The 25,806-nt window shown below is 40.1% G+C and overlaps 1 protein-coding gene across 3 annotated transcripts in view; it reads left to right on the plus strand.

Annotated features, from left to right (window-relative positions):
- Kiaa0319 (KIAA0319 ortholog) overlaps nucleotides 1–25,806 on the plus strand; it is a 100,734-nt gene extending 74,928 nt beyond the window's left edge. For all 3 annotated transcript variants that reach the window (XM_074082772.1, XM_074082774.1, XM_074082773.1), the window contains exons 10-21: nucleotides 1,719–1,951; nucleotides 5,388–5,507; nucleotides 7,283–7,415; nucleotides 8,930–9,078; nucleotides 10,437–10,588; nucleotides 12,084–12,222; nucleotides 12,873–13,032; nucleotides 16,755–16,897; nucleotides 18,993–19,115; nucleotides 20,355–20,445; nucleotides 22,251–22,342; nucleotides 25,290–25,806. In XM_074082772.1, coding sequence (XP_073938873.1) covers nucleotides 1,719–1,951; nucleotides 5,388–5,507; nucleotides 7,283–7,415; nucleotides 8,930–9,078; nucleotides 10,437–10,588; nucleotides 12,084–12,222; nucleotides 12,873–13,032; nucleotides 16,755–16,897; nucleotides 18,993–19,115; nucleotides 20,355–20,445; nucleotides 22,251–22,342; nucleotides 25,290–25,468 — 1,714 coding nt within the window. In that variant the 3' untranslated portion in view covers nucleotides 25,469–25,806. The remainder of the gene's footprint in view (nucleotides 1–1,718; nucleotides 1,952–5,387; nucleotides 5,508–7,282; nucleotides 7,416–8,929; nucleotides 9,079–10,436; nucleotides 10,589–12,083; nucleotides 12,223–12,872; nucleotides 13,033–16,754; nucleotides 16,898–18,992; nucleotides 19,116–20,354; nucleotides 20,446–22,250; nucleotides 22,343–25,289) is intronic.

Raw genomic sequence — 25,806 nt, forward strand, 5'->3', positions numbered from 1 at the left:
AGTTTGCAGTGATGAAAAGTTCTGGAGATGGATGGTGGTGATGTACATGGACTTAATGCTACTGACTTGTACACTTGAAATGTTAAAATGGTAAGTTTTGTTATATGTGTTTTGTCACAATTTAAAGAAGAGAAAAAACATTTACCTGGATGTGCAGAGGCACAGTGGAGGCAGGACAATCAGGCTCAGCCCCATGCATGCTGTAGGTTTAAAGGGCAAGTAACAATGGCAGAGTTACAAAAATAGTATTTTATTCTAATGAGAGTAATAGAAATTTTCCATAAAAGTAAAAAGCAAGACACACCTCTAAGCAGAAAGAAATTATTTTCCATAACCTCATCACCTAAAAATAAACATTCTTAACAGTTTGATATCCAACTTTAGTCTTTTTCTATTCACATACCAATTAAACTTTTTTTTGTCTTACTTGGATCAAAATGCAAACTACCTTCTATATTTTCTTCTAATGGTGTAAAAGTTTAAATCTTTCATGTTTAAATTTTTATTCATCTGGAATTATTTGTGTCTCAGTTGTAGTTTGGCCTAATTTTATTTTTTTCATATGGATAATCAAGCAATTGTTCCAGCACCAGTATTGTCTGCTCTGTCCTTTCCCAACCTGCAATGTCACATATGTCCTTATATCAGATTTTCACACATAGAGGGGTCTAGTTTTGACCCCTCATTTATCACATCCATCATTAGAAGTATTTCTCTAACACTTGATTTATTAGGGTATATTTATGTTTAGTGAAATTCTGCTTTTTGAAATGCTTTTAATTCATTTTTATTTACCTACTCTTCTGTTTCTGGTTGAGGAAGGTTACTATTGCTAAACTGGCAGAAAATTCCATTGAGGGCCCAGAATTTGTCCTGGCTCAGGCTGGCTCAGAAAAAGGGACCTTAGGTGATCAGTTTATTGCCAGAGCCAGAACTGGAGTTTGGATTTAGGCTGCGTGGAGTGTGTGGGATAGAATGAAAGAAAGCCCAAGATACACAGGCACCCTGGCGTATGTGTCTTACCTACAAGAGTTCCTTCCCATAGCTTCATTCTCGTATTCCTCTTTACTCTACGTGGCATTCATCACCACTCCCAACTACTATCTTTACTGAAGATGGATGAAGTGACCTGTTTGAGATTTCACTGTTCTCATTATTGCAGAATTAGCACAGGAGGGCTCATGCACTTTCCCTTATTATTTGTGTAGGTTCACCATTAGTTTGTATTTGAAAGTGCTTAATCTTAAAGTTGCTTTGCAAAGAGAGTTCTGAAAATTTAAATCCCCTAGTTTTTTTAAAACTTAAAAAAAAGCTTTGTAGCTGAAAAATTCACAAGTCTTTCATTGTTTCTAAATGCTTAAGCCTGAAGGCAGAACCTACACCTGTCACTGTTCTTAGTTTCAGTTGTTAGAGATCAGCTTGTATGTTGGCTGAGGATGGTTTCTCCACCAAGCATCTCAAAGGCTAATCAGAATTCCATAAAGTTTAAATCCTAATATGTGACTACATTATGACCTAAAAACAAAACACATGAACAGCAAGAATAACCAAAAATATCAAATCTGTATGTTTTTCTTAGCTTCCTTCATCATCAAATTTCTATTAACACCTGCTCTGAGTTGTTCTGAGAGTTGTTACTACTAGGAGGCTAAAGTGAACACTTATGTTAAGATTTGGCATATTCTCATAATTGTAACAGCTTGCTTTGTTCTTTGTAGGCTGACCATTACAGATTCAGACGGAGCTACTAACTTCACAACTGCGGCCGTAATCGTCAACAGTGCTGTGGACTATCCACCTGTAGCCAACCCAGGACCAAATCAGACCATCACTTTGCCCCAAAACTCTGTCACTTTGAATGGAAACCAGAGCAGTGATGATCACCAGATTGTTCTCTATGAGTGGGTCCTGGACCCTAGGAGTGAGAGCAAAGAGGTGATCATGCAGGCAAGTTTTACATCCTGCCTTCAGACTTTTAGTTATCTATCTATCTATCTATCTATCATCTGTCTATCTATAGCCTCTCTTGTGATCTATCATCTATCTACTAATCTGTCTACTTAACTATTCATCCATCCATCTATCCATCTTTCTATCAATTACGAATGGTTTGGGGGCTGGCGGAATGGTTCAAGTGGCATAGTGCCTGCCTAGCAAGCATGAGGCCCTGAGTTCAAACCCCAGCCAAAAAACAATTGGTTTGGGGAGGCACTTTAATCCAGAAAATCTGTTTTACGAAATTGTTCACTAGACTATTAAACTATTAGAAGAACACCCAAACTCACAAATCTTTCAAATTTATATCTCTTCCCCCTCACCCACTTAGAAAAGCACTGAATAGCTGCCAAGAGAGCCCTATGTTAACAACTAGATTTTGAGGCCAATTTGGGAAAAGTCTGACCCAACATTTGTTAGAGAAATATTTTAGTATTGAAAGAAACCTTAGAAATAATCTAACCTAAACTTCATTATCAGAAAGTGATTTGTTATTTTGTTTCTAGTATTTATAGAAACTCCATGCTATTTTATCTATATCCAGTGGTTTCTTTGTAAGAGCTTCTTTCTATTTGTATATGATTGGCTCAAGATATGTCTAAATACATAACAACTTTGAAAGCTTGGCTATATGTGTGTGCCCATGTGAATGCTTGTGTGTTGTTTCAGTGTAACTTGTTAGTCAGCTTTTGGTTACTGTAACACACACCTGAGATAATCAACTCATAAAGAGAAACAGTGTAGTTTGACTCATAGTTTTAGAGGTTTCAGTCTTTCTACAGTTGGCCCTGTTGCTTTTAGCCTGTAATGAGGTGACACATCATGGTGGGGAGCATGTGGCAGAGAACAAAACCCACTTACCACAGGCAGTCAGGAAGCAAGTAGGAGGAAGAAGAGGCCAGGATCCCACAGTCCCTTTTCTAGGCTATGCTCCCAGTGACCTAAAGACCTCCCACCAGGCCCCACCTCTTAAAGGTTCCATTACCTCTCAGTAGCACCATGGGCCAGGGACCAAGTCTTTAAAACTTGGGCCTTGTGCAGCATTTCAGATCCAAACCATAGCATTCTTATTTTTGTGTAGGCTAGAGCTGGTAATTTTTATGGCAAGTCAGCTTGGAATTTTTGAAGTTGTAGTATTATTTGAAAGTTTAATAAAAAGATAAAAATAGGTTCTTATATTGCCAATTTCCCTTCCTCCTTCAAACTCACATTTCACCAGCCTGAGATAAATTTATCATTTAAGATGAAATCTCACATCCCATGAAAACTTGTCTTCTTTGCTTTTCTGGATTTCTGAAAAGTGCTTTGCAATAATGGCAAATTAAAAACAATGGATTGGGTTTGTGGAACTTGAACAAGCTGTGAGCCCTGTAGATATATTTGGAGAGCACTTTTTGTAGTGTCCATCTCTGCCTAAGGTTGAAGCAGATGACACATTTGCTTCTATTGTGTTATGAATTCTGATTCAGAAGACTTTGGATAAAAAAGAGAATGATGTGATATACTGTATTTTCTTTGCTTAAAAATCTTCCATTTGTTAAACAATTATTGAGAATTATGTGCCTAGACCTAATCCCCCAGAGTTCATCCATGCATATTGAACATGTAGCTGAAGTACTAGACTACAAAGTTAGGACTGGGAACAGAGTTAGCCTTCCTCTCTGTACCAGCCCAGCAGCTGCCAACACCCTTTCTTCTTGCCTAAAACTGATCACAGTAACCATGTTACTACTTAATTATTGATTAAGATGCCCAAAGGGGTGATGCTTTGTATTTTCTAGGGCCATCACAAAGATGAGCTGTGAGCGATATTCTTTTTTTTTTAGATAGGCTCTTGCTATGCATCCCTGGCTGGCCTTGAACTTACCATCCTTCTACCTTAGCCTTCCAAGTACTGGGATTGCAAGCAGGCTCCACCACCTCTGGTCAGACCTTTTTACATTAGTTTCAAAATCATGCCAGCCTGTTGAGACTGTGCTGTACATTGGGGAAGAAAGTGAAGCTTGTGCAGTTTTCTCAAACAGATGGCGGCTTTGGGTGTTCAGGGAAGCATAGGAGTCTGTCAGTTCCTATTTGCTACCACATTTCCTTTCATCATGTATGTAAGCATTCCTGTAACCATGACAATTTTGGAGGCAGTTACTAGGAAATTATATTTTTCATATTGAACTTTTCAGAGAAAGGTTTTTGTCCTATTTACTCAAAGTAGAGAATGGCATTTAAAAAATTCCTTAAGTCTTTATGCATTTCAAACTTCACAAGTATATCAACTTTTGTTTTCAATTTTCCGTTAAATTCTTAAAAAAATACATACAGATATATTCATGTTTAGATACTCTTGGGATCTTCAAAAGTAAATAAGTCATAATAGGACTTAAATTAAAAATCCTTTCCATGATGCCACAAACCTCAAATATGAGAATAATTGGAACTATTACTAACAGCAAAGGAACAACAAAAAATGATTATATTAACCCAGAGCAACAAGTGTAGCTATTACATACTCAACTGAAAAAAATAGCCTTTTGAAATAATGATGTTGCCTTCTGGTTTTAAAAAATTAGTTTTGTTTGCAAAAGTGGTGCTTGAGAGCTAGGGGTGCAGAGAAGTGGTAGAGCATGTGCTTAGAACATGAAAAGCCCCGGGTTCAATCCCAGCAGCTGTCCCTCTTTAAAAGAAAAAGTAAGACATGTATTGCTTCTTGTGGTTAAAAAAGTAAAATAAATTCTGGTAAAGTAAAACTACATCTTGACCATCACTGTGCTCCATGTCCACTTATTGGAAATACAATCTAGTGTGTGCACTTCCAAAATCTTTTCTGTGTGTTTCTGTATGTGCATACCTATACATGTAGCAATGCTTGTCACAGCTTATGCATGGCTGCACAACTTTTTTTTTTTTTGCTGAATATGTCTGACATTTTGTACTTTAGCATTTTTAGAACTACTTCATTCTTTTAAGCTTCTTTCTTTTAAACTATCATTCCGTAGTATATCATAGTGTACTTGGCTAGTCTCTTGTGGATGAACATTGAGATGGCTTCCATTTCTTGGTGTTACAGACTGCACTTGCTCGGTGTCCGTGTGTGGGCCTCCTGTACCTTTCCATAGTCTGATACTGAGAATAGGAATTGCTGGGTTGAAGAATGTGCGCAATTTACATTTTAATGAATGTTGCCATATTGACTTCCAAGGCTATATTAGTTAAATTAATTAATTCCTTCAACAGTGTGAGGATAAGCAATGGACTTTAAATTATATTTTCTTGGTTCACACATACTTCAGTTTTAAGCAGGATCTCTGTATTAAGTAAAACCACTGGTTATATTATGTCATACTATTTACTTATGCTTCTTTAATATTTTTTTCATTTTCGTATTTGCTCTTAGGGAGCACAGACCCCGTACCTTCATTTATCTGCAATGCAGGAAGGAGAGTATATATTTCAACTGATGGTGACAGATTCTTCAGGACAGCAATCCACAGCTTTGGCTACTGTGACTGTCCAGCCTGGTAGGTGAGATGGAAGTGAGATTTGACCCTAAGGTGAAGGCAGAAATGATAATTGGGTCATTCTGGGCTTTGGATGTGTCACATTTGGTGGTAATATCTCTAAGTCTCTGAGCCATCAGGAAATCGGCCATGGGTGCTGATGCTGTATTCAAACTGATTTTCTGTAGAGTTTCTGAATCTTGTCTTAATGATGTCTCTAAATGGTGGTATGAAAGGCAAAATGAGAGAATCTCAGTTTGCCATGTGGTTGTCCCCACCCGTGTCCCACTCTGCTGTAGAGCGCCCCCAAGGACCCCTAGCAGACTGGGTGTCTTGCGGCCTGACACTCAAATGTAGCCAGACATTGGGCATTGGCTCCAGTTCAGCTCATTTTCTAGAAATTGTGTCATGAAAACTCAGGTCTCTGCTATCTCCAGACTTCAGGAAACTTACAGGCAGCCAAGCCTTTGCTTGACAATAGTCTTTGCTTCATAATTTTTTTAGAAGAGTCCTGTAGTTCCCACAAACTCTGCAATGGGAATAGCCTTGGTCTTAATTTTTTTACTTATTGATTCAATTAATATGTAAAAAACACTCCTAGTTGGCTCTGGGGATGTGAACAAGATAGACTGTTTCTGCCCTCATGGGGTAGGGGCAAGTTCACATGAAACAATGTGATGAATTACTGCTTGACAAGGGGAATGGTAGGGTGTGTCAAGTACCCAAAGAAAGGGCACCTGCCAGGGTGTGTGGCATCTGCAAGAGTGCTCTGTGGGTGCCAGATAAAGCACATGTGGCAGGCAGTCAGGTGGTGAAGGCGAAGGGCAGAATGGAGGGCAAGAGGAAGAGTCTTTAGTTAGAGGGAACAGGATACCAGGAGGCCACTGTGTGAGAGAGAATCTGATAAATTCAAAGAATTGAAAGGAACTCTTGTGACTCGAGAGAGAAAAAGAGGTGGGAGTGTGAAGACGGGAAGTGGAAGGAATGAGGACAGATGATTCAGAGAAAGGCAGGGTCTCAGCATGAAGGATTTTGTAAATCTATGGCCACATAAGTGTTGTATCCTGAGGGCAGCGGGAAACTACTGACTGTACTTAGAAGAATAGTGGGGAAGTGACGTGGTCCACAGTCTGGGCAATGGCTGCCTCAGATTCTGACTATATGACTTTTTTTAAATAGAAATTTTATCTTTATCAGTAAAACTGTTAGTGATATTTTATATCTTTTACTTTTCTTCAACACTTAAAGTATTTTGCACATTTGCTATCTACCAGATACTGCATTTGAGACTGGGGCTACAAAGATGAAAGGAAATGAGCCCTTTGACAAAGCAGGTCCCTGCACATTGATGTCCATTTCCTTCCTCCTTTCCTTCCTCTCTTCCTCCCTCCCTTCTGCCTTCCGTTCTTCCTTCCTTCTTTCCTTCTTCTTTTCTCTCTTCCTATCCTTCTTCCCTTTCCTTCTCTCTTGGCAGTGTGACTTGTGAAGGTCATCTAAGGAAGCAAAGATGTGCATGTTGGGGAACAATGTTTCTTGGTGTCTGTTACTCCAGCCTCAAAGCTGGGATGTTCAAGAGCTAGGTCATCTAGGAGACTGCATTGTGGGTTGAATGTAGACAGGACAACACACAGGTTTCCCTGCACATCTTCTATCAGGAAGCTCACCTTACACCTGGGATTCCTAGAGGACCCTGTGTACTCTAGGAGCTTCCTGGTCTGAATATTTTGCTTAAATCAAGAAATCAGGGAATTGCAAACTTAATAAAAACAGATGATACTTTCCCATCCTGTTTCTAGAAAACAACAGGCCTCCAGTGGCTGTGGCTGGTCCCGATAAGGAGCTGGTCTTCCCAGTGGAAAGTGCCACCCTGAATGGGAGCAGGAGCAGGGATGACCATGGCATTACCTTCTACCATTGGGAACACATCAGGTAGTGTATCTCACCACTGGTTTCCAAGTTTACCACCATGGGACCACAGCTGAGTGAGAAAATCTCTTCTCTGGAGGATCTGCATTAAACATCCAGCTTGAGCTTGCTGAGGAGTCAGGATATAAGCAAAAATTGGGGCATTTATTTACTTATTTGTGGTGCTGATGGTTGAATTCAGGGCCTCACATCTCCTAGACAGATCCTCTACCACTTGAGCCATGCCCCAGCCCTTTTACTTGTTCTTTTTGAGACAGGGTCTCACTTTATGCCCAGGCCATCCTGAACTGCAGTCCTCATGTTTGTACTTCTTTGAGTACCTGGGATGATAGGCTTGTGTCACCATGCCCCAGTCATTGATTGAGATGGGGTCTTGAAAACTTTTTGCCTGGACAGGCCTTGAGCTGCTGTCTTCCCTATCTCTATCTCACAAGTACCTAGGATTATAGACTTGAGCCACAGCACCAAGCCAAATCTGTACATTATTGATTAAGGAATATATTAAGTGTGATCTGGGTATGGTGGCTTATGTCTGTAATCCTAGCATTTGGGAGGCTGAGTTCAAGGTCAGCTGGGGTGATAGAGTGAGACTCTGTCTCAAAACAAAACAAAACAAAACAGAACAAAAAAGGAATATATCAAGTGTAGATAAACAAGATGAACATTCATTAACAGTGGAGGGAGGTTGGGCCCAGGGCTGGTAGATAGGAATATCTTGGTTTAAGGTAAGCTTCATAGTAGAAGTGCAGGGAAACATGAATGTAGTGCTGTCTGTACTCAACCCATCCTGCAAGGACTGTAACAACAGGGGTGCAGTCCAAGGGGATTCTTATATAATCCAACATCTTCTGAGTTTAATATGCTTGGCTTCCAAATCACATGTGGATTCTTAAGAGATCCAGACAGATATCATTCAGATTGTAAAGGTGAAAAAACTCAGACTTGAAGAGAGTAGTGAAATCACATGACTTAAGGTTGCTCAGATAGGAAGAGAAGGAGCTAGAACTCAAACCTAGGTCTTCCTGACCAAGCCCATGATCTTACTGACTACACTGGAATTTCTCTTCTAGCAGATCAATTATTTGGCTCATTCTTTCCTCCTCCATATTCTCCCTAAAGATAGATGAGGATTTACCCTAATTTTACTTAAAAAAGAAATAGGAGTAATTTCTAAGGTTCCACTTTTGAAGGATAAATCATTTCACTGACAGGTCAGCTAAAAAAGAAAAAAGAGCAAAAGTCTTCTTCCTAGGAATCTAGCGGCTCTGTCTAAAATAGGCTTCAGAAAAAAAAAAAATAAAATAAAATAAAATAAAATAAAATAAAATAGGCTTCAGCTTTTGACTCTGTCATTGAACTGGAGAATAGCAGTGAATAAACAATTATCTTAGAATTCTCTAGTTGTCATATATTACAGTTGGAAGAAGAACCTTTTGTTAGGCAACAAATCACGTCCCTGCCACATTCGCAGAATCCCATACTCTCTCCCTTTTGTTATCCACTTTCATTTTTTACAGAGGCCCTGGTACAGTAGAAATGGAAAACACTGACAAAGCTGTAGCCACTGTAACTGGTCTTCAGGTGGGTACCTACCACTTCCGTTTAACAGTGAAAGATCAGCAGGGACTGAGCAGCACATCCACCATGACCGTGGCAGTGAAGAAGGGTGAGTGAACACATTCATGGTACAGCGTCTGGACCTGCCCTGCCTTCTAGTCATATAGGACCCCAGGCTAGGCCACGATTATTTAGAGATGTTGGTGTTTGCTTATTAGCTCGTAGAAAATGCTGAAATCTGCCTTGCCCAGAAAAGTCAACCTTCTACTCACATTAGCTGATTTCCAGTACCCCTCTGCAAGGAAATAGCATTTCCCTTTGTTTGTGAAGTACAACTTCTAGCTTCATTTTCCTCCTGTGATTACTTGCAGTTAGCTACCCATGACTAAATAACACCATTATACCTTGCTTTCTCTATTCCTGGAAATTCAAGAGCAGAAATGTGTTCAGTTCTATATTGTTTCTTAATGGAAAATTTGGGTGCAGACCAATGCAGTGCGGCTTTGGGTACTTGTCTCCTTGTCTGTTTTCCCATTTGACTATGAGCTGCTCAAGGTCCTTTGCTTCAGACATTTCTTTATCCTTCATAGAGCACAATGCTAGATTCTAACAAATCTAAATGGTGGTAAATTGGATGAATTAATGAGTTATTGTGATGTGATTAAGCACACACAAGATGCATGATGGAAGATGCAAGATGGAAAGATGCATGTCCTATGGAATGATCAGCTAGGAGAGTTGCTGGAGCCTCATTTCCAAGCTGGGGCTATGCCATTATTATGATCTTACCACTGCACCCCAGTCTTTCTAGATGTCTCGTGGCTCCTCTTACCTGAGGGTGTTAAATCAGAAATGGCTTTTACATTGCCTAGTTTATATCTATTACCTAGTCATAGGAGTGAGAGTCTAAGTATTATTATTATTTTCTTTTTTTACCAATTTGGCAATAATAGAAATCAAAATATTTCTTCATCCAGATGGTGTGGGCAGTTAGAATGTGGAAAATTACCCAGAATATGTATTTATCTTATTTCATTTCATTTTAGCAGTGCTGGGAATTGAACCTAGGTATTTGCTCATGCTAGGCAAGTATTCTACCATGGAGTACACTTCCAACATTGGAGTATATTTTAAATCAAAATATTTTCACCCTCTGGACCCTGAATATAAGGTTATTACTTCTCTTTTTCAAGGAGAGAAAAACCTAAACATCAGAGAAATTCCCAATGTCTAGGTTGCTACCTGCTTTACTTTTTCATCCTAAATTATAACCAGCTAGTCACGGAGCTATAAGAAAGTCTTTATATAATATCTTACAGGTATTTGGGGCAGAAAATAATACCTTTTACATATTCAAATTCTACATATCTACAAGATGGAATGATCATAGGTGTTTTATGACACACTTTCTGTCACCAGTGTTTTAAATCAATTTCTTTGCTTTCATTTTTGCTATATTTAACTTAGAAATTAATAGTCCTCCCAGAGCCCAGGCTGGTGGCAGACATATTCTTGTGCTTCCCAATAATTCCATTACTTTGGATGGTTCAAGGTCTACTGATGACCAAGGAATTGTGTCCTATCTGTGGATCCGAGATGGCCAGAGTCCAGCAGCTGGAGTGAGTACTTAAATGGGATTGCCCCTTTATCAGTTATATGAGTCAGCTTGGGCTGCTGCAACAAAAACTTAAACTATAGACATATATTTTCTCACAGTTTTGTAAGCTGGGAAAACAAGCTCAAGGTGCTGGTCAACTTGATTTCTAGTGAGGTCTCTCTTCCTGGCCTTTGTCACCTTCTCACCATGTGAGAAGAGGAGGTGTGAACATGGCAGGAGAGGGAGGAGGTGTGAACACGAGCTCTCATGTCTCTTCTTTTAAGAATACTAATCCTACTGGATCAGGATCCCACCTTTGTAACTTATTTAACCTTAATTACCTTCTTATAGTTCCTGTCTTTAGGTATGGTCACATTGGAGGTTAGGGCTTCCACATGTGAAATTTGGAGGGATATAATTCAATCCATGACCACCTCTATTATCACCTCATCTCTTTAGGAAGGGGCCTGTGCTTCTGCATTTGAATGTTCTGAGGACTGGAGGGGTAGAGGCTGTAGTTGAATTTAAACAAAGCTGAAGTCTTTTCTGACTTTTCCCTGACTAGACTTTGGATAGGGTAGCAAACCATAGCTTGGAGGGACTTTGAAGCCAAGTCTTCCAGTAGGATAACCCCACTCTTTTGTTTCCCTATTGTTCCTATTTTGATCCAAATTGATTCTTTCCTCCTCCTCATATTGTATCAGCTATGTCAAAGGCTCAGGGATTTCTGTTCCCACTTCACAGGTGTTCAGAATGAAATGCAGAGGGGAAAATGACTTGGCCAAGCTCAACTAACTCACCCTTAATCAAACCAAACAAAAAAAAATCCTCAGGGTTTTAGCTTCTAGAAGATATTTTTACTGCAGTGGATCACTCAGTCTCTTAGGCTATAAATTTAGGTACATCTTCTTTCCTGATGCTGCTAAGGACTCAAGATCTACAAATATACTCTTGGAGATATACCATAGGAGTAGTCACAGGGAAGGAACAGGAAAATGCTTTATATTTTCCAAAGCACTTCCAAAATTAATTCTACTTAGATGGTTCATTAGTTTCTAAGTGTAACTGTAATGGATCTGTGTTCAGAGTTCTTACTATTTATTGCCATCCTTTTCCCCTAGCAAGTAAAGACCAGGGAATCTGGGAGCTTGTTTTCTAACTCTTTAGAGCTTTGAGGCCCACAGAACAGCGATGTTTTTACCCAGGCTCTTGGGTGGGAACCAGAAGTGGGAGTATTGTAAAACTATGTTTGGAAAATAAAATTCTCTGCTGGATTAAATTAATCATTCAGTAATTCCTAGGAAGTGTGTAGCAAACTCAGCTCCAGAAGTACACTCTGAGGACTTTGTGTAACCTGATGGGGAAGAGATGTACAGAATTATCTAGTACATTGGTTTCCACTGCCCCCACAAAGTTATGCATAGACAAAAAGATGGGACACTGAAGTTGTGATCAACAGAACCTCAAAAATTAGGAGCCGAGATTGACAACTGGCCTATGAATTATGTTATTCACAGGATGTTATCGATGGCTCTGACCATGCTGTGGCCCTGCAGCTCACGAATCTGGTGGAGGGCATCTACACTTTCCACTTGCGTGTCACTGATAGTCAGGGTGCCTCGGACACAGACATTGCCACGGTGGAAGTGCAGGCAGGTATGTTCATAGGCTATGCAGCTGGCCTGTTTGGGCTCTTAATAGGTGTAACCCAGTGTGGGAGGCTTCCAGTGGCTGGCGTCAGCAGCAGTGATTGCTCTTGGCAGCCACTTTGAGGAATTTTCTGTACTTCATTATATATCCCTAAAATGGATCTCATTAAGGAGAATTGTATCAGGCAGGAAGGTTTTGTTTTCCTGCCAGAAGATAAAGATTTAATATGAAGTGGACATAATTGCTTCTGGACAGGGACTGCTAAGGGAGAGCAGCCCTAGTGAGGCAGCCATAGTGACCCTCAATGTAAACTAGGCAGGGCAGTGACTGTGCTGCCGGGAGACACAGTTTTCCTGGTCCTGGGGAAGTGTGTGAGGTGCCAAAGTTTTAAGCGCAGAGGCTGATCAGGTACACTTAGATATCTTCAGGGGAAAAATAAAGGTATCTTCAGAGGGAAAAAAATAGACAAAGGGGGATAAAACAGAAGAAAAAGTACTCCCAGGTGGTGGCCTCTGCAGTGCGTCAGAGAATTTATATAAATCCTGAGAGCCAAATATAGAAATTATACAAGAGTAAGTTTAAACTCTTACACCGGTCTTGTACCTTATATTGTCAAGCCTGTAATCTCTAAAATCCTGTGACTTCTCTCTTTGCAGACCCCAAGAGGGGTGGCCAGGTGGAACTGATCCTGCAAGTTGGTGTTGGGCAGCTGACAGAGCAGAAGAAGGATACCCTGGTGAGACAGCTGGCAGTGCTTCTGAACGTGCTGGACACAGACATTAAGGTTCAGAAGATCCAGGCCCACTCGGATCTTAGGTATGGAATGGCAGGGACTTGACCCTGTGAAGTTCCAGCTCCTCTCTCAGGCCAGTCCAGCAGAGAGGTGCTCATCCCTCCTCTTGTCTGTATTTTTGTGCACACTTTTATCCCATCTATATTCCTGTTCTTTTTCTCAAAGGGCAGGATAAGGCATTCTAGGTCCTTCTTTCATGTTCCAGTAAATTGAGAATGTTCTGAGTGGAGTTAGGGAACATCACAGGGAGCTGATTTTTAGTTCTGGTATTTTCAGAGGGCATGCAAATGGCCTGTGGCCTGTGAGGAGGCTGTTTCATGCCACTCTTCAACCTTGAGCCATACTCACAGGACTGAAGCTTCTCTCAAGGTGAAAAGATCACTGATTCCCATTTGCTGACTTCTAGGAGTATATGAGGCTCAACCTCAGGCTTTAATTCCTATATGATTTTTGCATTTAATTGAGTTGTTTTCAAACTCTTATCTAACTGGAGTGAGGTGAGAGAAGAGCTGTTGTCAGCTCCTCTGTTTAGGTTAGTTCTCCAGAGAATTCAAATTTACTTAGAAAAATGCCCAGTTAAACACACTTTAATTATTGTTTATTCATTTGTTGCTGGGGATCAAACCCAGGGCCTTATGCATGCCAGACAAGTGCTGTGCCATTGAGCTGCACCCCTAACCCTCTGTTTTAAGGAACTCTTTTAAAATGAGTCATACATTTCTCTTACCAATAAAATACCAAGTACTAAGTCAAAGACGTGTCTGAAAAATCAACAAAAATGAAAGTTGTTTCTTTGATAGATCAACAAAATTGTTTAGCCTGTAGCTAGACCAAGAAAAAATAGAGAAGACTCAAATTACTAAAATCAGGAATAAAATAGGGGACATTACTACCAACACTATAGAAGTAAAAAGGAATATAAGGAATACTATAAATAATTGTGTCATTAAATTAGATAACCAGATGAAATTCATGAAGTCCTAGGAAGACTATGAAAACTTGCTTAAGAAATAAAAAATGAGTAGACCTACAAAAAGTCGAGATTGAGTTATTAATAAAAGCCAGGACCAGATGCCTCCATTGATGAATTCCGCAAAATGTTTAAAGAATCAACATAGTACTTCTCAAACTTTTCTCAAAAATAGAAGGGGTGAAAATATTTCCCAACTCACCCAGTGAAGCCAGTTTTGCACTGTTGCTGAAACCAGACAAACATCACAAGAAAACTATAGACCAATGTCCTTTATTGGTATAGAAGCAAAAATCCACCACAAGTGGACACCAGTGGCTCACAACTGTAATCCTACCTACTTGGGAGGCTGAGATGGAAAAAACTGCAGTTTGAGGCCAGCCCAGACCAAAAGTATACAAGACCTCATTCAACCAATAGCTGCTGACAGGTGCTGTAGGATGCACCTGTCATCCCAAGCTACATGGGAAGCTGAGATCAGGAAGATCATGATTCCAGGCCAATCCAGGCCAAAAAAAATAAAAATAAAAAGTTTGCAAAACCCTATCATTCAGGTAAAAAAGCTGTGCAGGGTGGTGTGCACCTATCACCCCAGCTATGGAGGGAAGTCTAAAATAGGAGGATTGCATTCCAGGTTGGCCTGGGCAAAAAACAAGAGCCTATCTCCAAAAATAACCAGAGGAAAAAGGGCTGGAGGCATGTCTCAAGCAGTAGAGTGCTTTCCTAGCAAGTGTGAAGCCCTGAGTTCAAACCCCAGTACCACCACCAAAAAAAAAAAAAAAAAATCCACTACAAAAATACTATCAAACTGAATCCAGCAACATAGTAAAATATTGCATACCATAACCAAATGGGACTTACTCCAAGTACGCATATTTGCTTCCACAGATGAAAATCAATCAATGTAATAAACCACATTAATAAAAGACAAAATCACATGATCGTCTTAGTAGGCACAGAAAAAGAACTTGACAAAGTCCAATGCCCCTTCATAATAAAAACATTTAGAGGTTGAATTCATTCCCAAAGTGATATATTCAGATCCAAACCTCTAGTGCCTGTGGCTACAACTTATTTGGAAATACATTCATTGCAGATGTAACTAGATAAGATAGTCATACTGGAGTAGGGTAGGCTCTTAATCCAATGTTACTGCTATCTCCATAAGAAGAGCACAGGAGACCCACAGAGCAACATAGAGAGGACACCAGGCAATGACAGGCAGAGATTGGACTGATGCATATAGAAGCCCAGAATGCTGAGTATCTCTGACAACTCTAGAAACTAAGAGAAAGGCTCAGAACAGCTCCTCCCATAGCACCAATGCAACAGCTCAGCCCTGCTGACACTTTTATTTTGGACTTCTCGCCTCCAGAACTGTGAGAAAAGAGATTTCTGTTGTTTTAAGTCACCAATTTTCAGTACTTACTTATAGAAGCCTTAGGAAATGCATACAGATCTGAATAAATATTTCTCCAAAGAAGATGTTCTAATGTCAGAAAGCACATGAAAGGACGCTTATCACTAGCCATTAGGGAAATGCTAGTCAAAACCACTTTGAGATACTGCTTTCTGCATGCTAAGATGGCTGTAATCCATGACAAACCATGCCATTGTTGGTGAGTATGAACAAATTGGAACACTTATATCTTAGAAATGTAAACTGGTGCAGCCACTGTGAAAAGGCTTGACAGTTCCTCAAAATGCCAAACATAGAGCTACCATATGATCCATTAATTCCATCCTAGGTAATTACCCAAGAGAAATGAAAAACTTATGTCTACACAAAAAGATGTATGTGGATGGTCATATCACATAATAGCCCCAAAATGGTAACACTCTAAATGTCCATCAGTTGATGAATGGATTAAGAATGTGATATATTCATACAATGGAATATTATTTGGCAGTAAAAAGAATGAAGTATTGATACATGCTAAACATGAGTGAACTTTGCAAACATTACGCTGAATGAAAGAAGCTAGACACTGAGGATCACATATTATATGATTCCATTTACACGAAATGTCTAGAAAATCAAATCCATAGGAACAACAAGCATATTATTGGTTGCCAGAGTCTATTGAGAGGATATGGGGGATGACTGTTAATGGGCATCGGTTTTCTTCTATGGGGTGATGGAACTAAGTAGTGATGATGTGTAACTTTGTGAATATACTAAGTCATTGAAGTATGAATTTTATAGTGGGTGAGTTATAGCTCAATAAAAAAGGTTTTTTAAAAAAGCCCAGTGACTCAGAAGACTGAGTAGAATCCCATGTTTGAGGCCAGCTTGGGTGATTTAGCAAGACCCTGTCTCAAAATGGACTGGGGAATGCAGCTCAGTGGTAGAGCACTTGCCTAACATGCATGAAGCCCTGGGTTTGACTCCAGTACCAGAAAAAAAAGGTAAAATAAGGGTGGGAGGGTCCATGGAGGTGTGGACCATGGCCTTGGGTTGCATCCCCAGTACCAAAAAAAAAGGTTGAAAAGAAGACATGGCTGAAAGTTCTTGTTTTGTATATAGTCGTGTCTGTTTGCCCACATATTATTCTGCATCTTTTCTCTGAAGGTCTGTCTATCCTCATCTATACTTTGGACTCAAGAGCCTTTATTTATGAATAGAAACAATTCCTTGGCCCACAGACATGTCCCTGGGTCCTTGCCAAGCCATGGAACTGTAGCAGTCTATCTTCCCAGTTTCACAGTCTAAGGAGGTATGTCATGTTGGTCACTGGCTGACCACGTGGCTGTCCTCTCTTGTTTCCTCTGCAGCACCGTGATTGTGTTTTACGTACAGAGCGGGCCAGCTTTCAAGATTCTCAGAGCTACTGAAGTGGCTGAGAATCTGCACAGGCGACTGTCAAAGGAGAAAGCGGACTTCTTGCTTTTCAAGGTCTTGAGGATTGACACAGCAGGTACGTCCCCTGTAGGAGTATTCTAAAAGAATGAGACTTGCTAAACATGGGTAAGTTTTACAGGTGCAGGAAGAAGACTGACATGTGGACAGTTTTACATTAACATCTGGGGACTTGTTTTGCATTTATTTTTCCAGTAGGTTTGCTGCAACACACATTCACCAAGTGCTGTGTCTTGGAAAGAAACTAGAGAACAATAGTAGTCATATGACAGGTCAATTTTTTTTGAAACTTGAAAAAAAACTTGAAAATTTAATTTTACTCTTGAAGGTTTAAAATAGCTTATTAATGCCTTCCAGTTGTACTTCCTTTCTTAGCTCCTTGCTTGTCATCTCTTCAGGACACCAAACTGGTCCATAGTTCCCTCATCTCCTGAGTAATACGAATAAATATGTGGAAGAGGTCATTTCATTGAGAGTTACAAGGGACATGATTATGTTTGGGCAATAAAATTCAATTTGTTTCAGATGTACGTCAATTTACATCTGAATTTCTCAATTACAATATGTTCTTCTTTGTGCCTTTCTGGATAGTTCAAATTTCCTACAGTAAATAACAACTTTTATAGATAGAAAAAACAGCTATCTAAAAAATTAAGTTACTCTATTGCAACTAGTCCTCTATTTGTGGACTTTAAGATTGATTTTAAATTATATATATATATATATATATATATATATATAAATCTTTATGCATCTTTCAATTCTTTTTCCTAGATGCAGTCTTTGATTTTTGTAGACCAGAGGGTACTATGATTTTGTTACATTTTTTTGGTAGTCCTGAGGTTTGGACTTAGGATTTATACAAGCGAGGCAAGTACTCTATCACTTGAGCCATGCCTCCAGACCTTTTTGCTTTAGTTATTTTTCAGATAAAGTCTTTCACTTTTGCCTAGGCTGACCTCAGACTGTGATCCACCTACCTCCTTCTCCTGTGTCGCTGGGATACAGACATGTATCACCACGCCCAGTTTGTTTTTAGAGAGCTTGTTTGGAGGTTCTAGCAGCAGAGCACAGCTACTTGTATGCCTTTGACCCAAGAATGGTACTACAGGGAAGGTTGTCTTCTTTGAACGAGCATGCAGCTTTGGGAGGGATGCACGTGGAGTGGTAAGGGAGGAAGGGGACACCTGCCTAGCCAGCTAGATCAACTGAATCAACCCTGACGATCAGTGGGGTGACAGATATCACAGCCAGATCTCCCTCACATCTGCAGCTTGTTTTTTGGGATAGGGTCTCACTAACTTTTTTTGCCTAAACTGGCCTTGAACTGAGATCTTCCTAACTCTGCCTCCCATGTAACTGAAATTACAGCCACTGTGCCTACCTGACTGCTGTATTTTAAGGCTTTGTTATATTGCATGAATGGGCTTTTTTCTTTCTGCAGTTTACTTCCTGATGAGATTGCCAATGATGAGAGACTATCTCAAGAACCCATCTGTACATAAGAGGTTTTTTTTTTTTTTGTGGTAGTAGAGTTTGAACTCAGGGCCTTGTGCTTGCTAAGCAGACACTCTACCACTTGAACCAAACTCCCAACCCATATAAGAAATTCTTTTTTTTTCAAGATCTATTTTTTATTTTTAGCAGAGAATGAAGTTTGGAAATGGTACTCTGGAGACAGTGGATTACTTGCAGGAGGATTAGTTGAGGTGTGTACTGAAATGTAGATGTTGGACCCATTCTAGAGTTGATGAATTAGAATTTAAGGTGTTAGGCCAAGTAAATTTCCTAGATGTTATCAGAATAAAGTTTGAAAATAAGCAATAACATTTATGATTATTACCTTTCTTCTTTCCCTCATCTCTTCCCTCCTTTTTTCCCACCACCCCATTCAGAAAGCTTCCGATGAGATGTTCAGTTTATCAGGGACCATACCAAGCTGATCAAGAATGTAAAAATGAGAGCTAGAGAAGAGAATGATCAGTCCTCTTGATCTTGATCCTACCATTTAGGTTGATTGAGTTCCACATTAGAAATTCTTAATTCAACAACATGCATCTATTCAGGACCTGCACTATGGAAGATACAAAAGAGGTGGAAACCAGGGATCTTTTTTCTCCGTGGTAACCTCAGCCCTACACCCCTCTTTGCAGGTTGCCTTCTCAAGTGTTCAGGCCACGGTCACTGTGACCCCCTCACAAAGCGCTGCATTTGCTCCCAGTTGTGGATGGAGAATCTTATACAGCGCTACATCCGGGATGGGGAGAGCAACTGTGGTGAGTTCTGGTGTACAGGTAGCTTTGGGTGAGGAGCTAGTCAGCAGCTCATTCTCAGATAACAGAAATACCTACCTGGCTTTGCAGCTGGAGACATTGAATCCTTTTTTTATCTGAAGCCAAGTGAACTGGCTCACTTGGTAGTGAGTTAAGCTCCTCCCACAATCCAACCTTTGGGAGTTTAGGTTTATAGGGAAAGCTTCCCAGTGAGGAAGTTTGCCCTGGCAGAGCAAATTTGCCAACCATTGTTGGCATTTCTAAGAAAGAGCTGCTTTGGGCTGCAAGCCACATTTCCACATTTCACCTGCCTTGTCATAGACTCAGTGATGTGTCGTGAACCCGTTGGAATTAGACAAAAAAGAAACTTCAGCCCACTCTTCCGGCTCAACAATTGGACCCACAATCTCAGCAGCCTGGGCTACCACTCGTAGGTCTCTTCTTGGGAGAAAACTGTATCTTAATGCCAGTTTTCTTCTGGGGTAAACTTGTCATCTTGGGGATCTAGATGGGTATAATTAGTAGGAAAAAAATCAGCAAGAGCTGATTGACAGTTTGTGTTCCTGCTTAATAGTACATAAAAACTAGAAAATAATCAGGTTTTAGATCACTGTTTCAAGGAGAGTGCATGATATCTAATAGAGTTAAACATTTCATCTTTGCTCTTGTGGCTTCCTGGTTCCTGAGCTGCTGTCGCAATGCTTTTTACATTGGAATTCTGCAAGGATGTGGAAAGAATGAAGATCAAGTAGTTTCCAAATTGTTCTCTGAAAAGTGTCTTCATGTCATAGGCAGCCATACAGACACTTGATTTCATTAAGACCACATCAGAACCTTTTGGGGAGGGGTTGTGATTCTTGAGATTTGCATGAATATTTTGATGTGCCATATATGCATGTATAAGGAGGCATTACCACTTAATGGATTAAGTGTAGTTTTGTTTGGGTGCAGGATGAAATAATGTGCTCCTGTCTCTTCTCAGCCTTTTAGCTAATTTCAAGTGTGGAATATGAGCATCATGATATCCCTGAACCAAATGGACTATGCCAAAACCATTTGGGGTTGTTCTTACTTGCTCTTGGTGTTCTCTGTTGCCAGTCGACAAGGTGGTATCAACACCACAGATTGCCTCCACTTGTATGGACTTAGAAATATTCATTGTGAATCATTTGCAAATCAATTTTGCAAATAGTATATAACTGTGTCTACTCTGGCTTTCTTGGTTTTTTTTTTTTTTTTTAGAGTGGAGTATATTCTACGTGACAGCACTGGCTCTTACGCTGATAACATTAACAGGGGGTTTAACTTGGTTTTGCATCTGCTGCTGCAAGAGGTACCTGGTGTGCTTACTTATTTATATGAAATAACACTCATTAGGTGTGATTGACAGCTTAAGTACGATTTGCTTAGGTTTGTTAAACTACTGAACTGTTTGGTAGTCACTTTTCAAAGATGATAAATGAGACTTTAAGCATACTTGATAATACACTGTCCATCACCAGGCACAGGTGCCAAAATTAATGGATTATCACTAGTTGTTACTTTTTCACATTGCAGCCCTCCTATTTTATGAGGTCAACAAATTCTACTTCAAATCTAATGTTATTCTCTTTTGGCCTCACTTTATGTTCAGCTGAGCAGTAGCTAAGTGGCCTGAATAAGGTCTCAATAGAGAAAGGAGATCTCAAAGTATATGAGCACGAATTGTAGACTTTACATCAATTATACAAAGCAGAAATCTTATTTATCTGGATCCTTTAATAAATTTAAATTTTAAGTACAGCAATACTATTATCAAAGAGAACTTTTGTTTTAGTTTTTCCTTCTTTTTTTCCATTGAGTTGACCTCTGAGGAACCCCTGAGCTGCCTCATGTCTAAATCTTCCAGAACCCCATGCTCAGCTTTTTGTGAGGAGATTTGTAGGAAGTTGATGACTTGAGTCCTTAGAGAACGGTGTTGGGTTCATTTTTCTATATGAAACACTATAAATGCTCTCCAAAGATGTGATTAAAAATAATAGATATACCAAAATTAATGGTTATTTTTCACAAATCACTTACAAATTATTTTAGTTTTATTTGTGTTTATGTCCTGATAGTAAGATTGGTGAGAGAGAGCCAGACACAGGCACCCATAAGTTTTCCCAGAACCATGTGGGATGTTGACATCTCACTATTTGTGACTTTAAACATTCCATAACTTTGTGAAACGTTTGTCAAGTAGAGGATGATGTTGTGTGTGATGATCATAGTGATGATGACTTTATAGTTTCTAAGTCTTTGCCATTGTGATTGATGGGTAAAGGCTTCATATGTATTATCTTATTTAGTCTTCCCAGCAACTATATGAGAAAGGGACTGCCCTTATTCCTATTTCACAGGTGTGAACCTGGAGATGCAGGAGTTTTAAATAATTTTCTTGAAGTCCTGAGCTAATAAATGCTAAACCAAGGGAGCAGTCCACACTCTTAATTACCATATGATCAGAAAATTTGAATTACTGATTGTTCTTCACATACCTGAGTGTGGTTTTGATATGTATTTTCAGGTAGTCCTCTGTAGCATATAATGAAGCACATAAGACCAGCTTAGTTTTCAATGTGTTATGAAAAAAATGGAAGACTGAGTTGTTGCTAAGTCATTCGGAGAATTTGTTGTATTATAATTTCTGTGGTCAACTCCCACTCCAACATACTCCATTGCTAGTTTCATTCCTGTATCCTTGGACATTCCAGCATGGTAGAAAATCTGGGGAAAACTTGCTCATCCAGGTTTTCCTGAGTAAGCAATTACTCATGGAGCAAAACTCCCTAGAGCAGACACACAGGTGTTGAGGATTGCTCTAAGGGCCTCTGGCACCTCAACCTAAGGCTTAGGTGAGACCTGTAGTTAGGTGGGTGAGCATAGCATGGCTCTTCAAATGCCTAAGTGTGGTTTTCCAAGGTGTTTTTCAGAATGCACTTAAGCCCCACTGAGCACTAACTGACTTTGCATGTGTCTCATCAATAAGATTATGTAATGGCAACTATTACACACTAAAAGCTGAACATTTTCTGCAGTGTCTTCCATGTGTTTTAAGTCCTAGACCCCAGTTACCATTCTAAGAATCAGGGTTGAGATTTTCATTGTTTCTTTCAGACGAAAAAGGACTAAAATAAGGAAAAAAACAAAGTACACCATCCTGGATAACATGGATGAACAAGAAAGAATGGAACTAAGGCCCAAATATGGTAAGACAGTCTGAAGATGATTTCCTGGTACCATGAAATTTTTTAATCCAGGTATTTGCCTGAGAGTTAAGTTGGGTGAAAGGGAGAATAAGCTGGAGTCAGCACTTGAATTAGGAAGGAAGAGTGAGATTAGGAATGTTGTAGTCTGACATCAATCATGAGGATAGGAAACTGGGGGGCAATAATTGTACAAGAAATTTAATGAAAATTTGGCAAAGTACTTTGAAGCATTAGTGGCTGAGGGATAAAAATGCCTGTCATCATTTGTGCCTTGTCTAATGACCCCAAGGCAAGGACTACTTTTCACCAAGGGGTCCCCACTGTCTGGCTCTGCTCCCCTCATGGCTGGAGGTTGGGGGAAGGCATGCAACATTTGATGCCCTTTCACCTCGAATCCTCTCCTAATGCTATTCCCTTTATTTATGTCAGACCAGAAATGCAGCCAGAGGCCACTGGGACTTTGAAAGCAAACATTTTTAGCACCTGCATTATACAGTGATTTTACAGAAAATTGTCTTCACAAATTGTATTGATATTTAAGCTTCAGAGTTGTTTTTTGCCTCAGTTAACTTTTGGATTCTCATTTATCAACTGTTGCATACTTAATGCACTTTGTCTGCTCCTCTGAAGCTTAGTGCTGATTCTATGGATTTTCTACAATTCTGGGTTTATAACAAAATTAATTCTTACAGAGGGACATAATCACCATCAAAGGTGTGAGATGCAAATGTCCACAGTTAGTGGACATAGGTGCCTGGCCTATGCACAGTCAACAGGTAGCCCTGGAGATGGGGGTGAGGAAGCTTAGTACCTGCCTTTCCAGGAGTTGAACCTGAGGGAGGGTCATCGTAGGGGAGAGCAGGGAGTCCTGCAGGAGCACAGATGATGCCTGCAGGAAATGCAGAAGCAGAATGACTGACTATACGGAGAGTGTAGTGAAGAGGTTTTAACAGCAAAGCTTCACAGAAAATGTGAACAGTAGCATGCATTTACTGAGTGCTTGCCATTTACAAGTACTATATAATTTAATGTCCAGGGTGTTATAAAATCACTTTATAGCTAAATGCTCAAAGTGTTTTGGATTGTATTATCTCACCCACCTTCTGCCTAAAATACACCCATCTATCTGACACTCCTGTTTCTTTTCATAGAAGCCCATTCTTTTTCTTACCCAGGTTTAGAACCTTAGTCATTGACACTCCACCTTGCCCCCATTCTATCTAGCCACCTTATCTTGCCTGGTGTCTTTTTTCTGTGGTGGGGGGAGGGTGGTACTGGGGTTTGAATTCAGGGCTTCTACCACTTGAGCCAACTACCACTTCAAGCCCTTTTTGCTTTAGTTTGCTTTTAGATAGGGTTTCATGTTTTGATCTGGGACCATATTTGAGCTACCATCATCCTACCACTGCCTCCTGAGTACCTGGGATTACAGTGTGGATGACCACCCTTGCCTCCTCATTATCTTCACCACCCTAGTTCAGATCATTCTAGTGTCACCTTTGGACTAACAGTAACAACACTAGTTAGCTGGTCTTTAATATTTCATACATACTAGGTATTTTCAGGACACTCAACCTATTTCATTCTAATCCTACTGATGACTCTATGAGGAATGTACTATGATTAATCCCCCATTTTACAGAAGTGGAAAATGTTTAGCAACAAGCCCAAGTAACAGAGCTGAGTACCCAAGATGGCTTGGAGTAGACTGTTTGCAGAAGAGCCTGAGTTCTCTTCCTCTACACTGCATTGACCCAGTCTTATTCCATTCTGGCTGCTATAACAAAATACCATACATGGGGAGGCTCAGAAACCCTGAAAAGTCCAATGTCAAGGTGCTGGCAGATTCAGTGTCTGATAGAGTACAGTTCCCCGTGGGTGGTACCTTCCTTCCTTCTTAAATGGTGGAAGGAGCAAGGCAGCTCTCTGATGCTTCTTTTATAGGGGCACTAATCCCTTTCAATCACCTCCCAAATGCCCTACCTTCCAGTACTATCACCTTGGGGGTTAGGTTTTAACACAAGAATTTTGGGAGATACCACATGCAGACCATAGCATCTCCTATGTCTATGGTCAGCTCTTCAGTGGCCACCCCTCTTTTTCATTTCTGCACATTGTGATTTTATTAATATCTTAAAACAATTTTTAATATGTTATTCTCCTGCTTATGGTGTAAAACCCCAACTTCATGGTTTATCTTGTATTCATATGCTTCTCTGTGAGGTCCCAGCCTTTCTCTCCAGACTGTCATCCATTATTTCTCATATAGATCATTTGTTCCAAACACACTGGTTTTCTCTAAGCCTTTCTGAATGTTTTGGAATACCCTCTATCCCTCCTCTGTCTTTCACCAAAATCTTCCTTTTTCTTCAAATTCCGTCCTATGTGGAACATCACTGAAGCAGTCCCAGCCACCAGTATGTGCTTGTCTCCTCTTGATTTATGTAGCATTTTTTATTTCTTACTTGAGACATCTTTTCATGGGTTGAGGTTGTAACACTCTAGCTAGACACTGTTCAGTTTTTTGAGAGCAGGAATAACCTTATTCCTGGTCTGTCTCTTATTTTCACCTTCAAAATCAATTCATCTACCAAAATTATTTGATTGAACTAAGTAGCAAAATTTCTACAGCTTTCATTTATCGAGTGCTTACCCTGTGCTAAATGCTGGGCCAAGAGTTTTCTAGATACAGTTTCACTTAATCCTCTCCATAAACTCAAAGGGTAGATGCCTTGTTATCTATCAGTTTAATAGATGAGGAAAAAAGCCCAGAGGGGTGAGGTGTTTTTCCCAGGGCCACGCAGGTGCTAAGTGTCAAACCACCTGCTGTGTTGGGAGTAACTGCGTTGAAGGTTGGAGGACACAACTCCGCCCTCACATGACCTACAACTGGAATCACTGAGCGGAAAAGGTGGGTTCTCCTAAGATGCTCTACCTTGCTCCTTAGGTATTAAACATCGAAGCACAGAGCACAACTCCAGCCTGATGGTGTCGGAGTCTGAGTTTGACAGTGACCAGGACACAATCTTTAGCCGAGAGAGGATGGACAGAGGGAATCCAAAGATTTCTCTGAATGGCTCCATCCGGAACGGAGATTCCTTCAGTTATTGCTCAAAGGACAGATAATGGGGCAGCTGTGAAGTGGAGGAACCTGCAGGAATCCCTGACTCCAGGACCAGTCAGTGGGAGTTAAAACAGAACTAACTCTTGTTTGCAGAGCGTATTAGCGACTTTTCACAATGGGCTGAATGTGTGTCCCACATATTAGAAGACCCAGTTTCTTGGGATTTTTGAGACAGGAAACTAAACACAATACTGATCTTTTAACTGGAATGCTTGTTAATAGGATTAAAGACTGTGTAAATCTTCTAAGGTATGTACTTAAAAAGAGTTCTGTGTCTCTGTAGTGGGCACTATATTATTTTGCCCATATTAAAATAAAGGTTTACACCTGTTTCTATTCA

Source organism: Castor canadensis, chromosome 8 (genome assembly GCF_047511655.1).
Source record: "Castor canadensis chromosome 8, mCasCan1.hap1v2, whole genome shotgun sequence".
Lineage (NCBI taxonomy): Eukaryota > Metazoa > Chordata > Mammalia > Rodentia > Castoridae > Castor > Castor canadensis.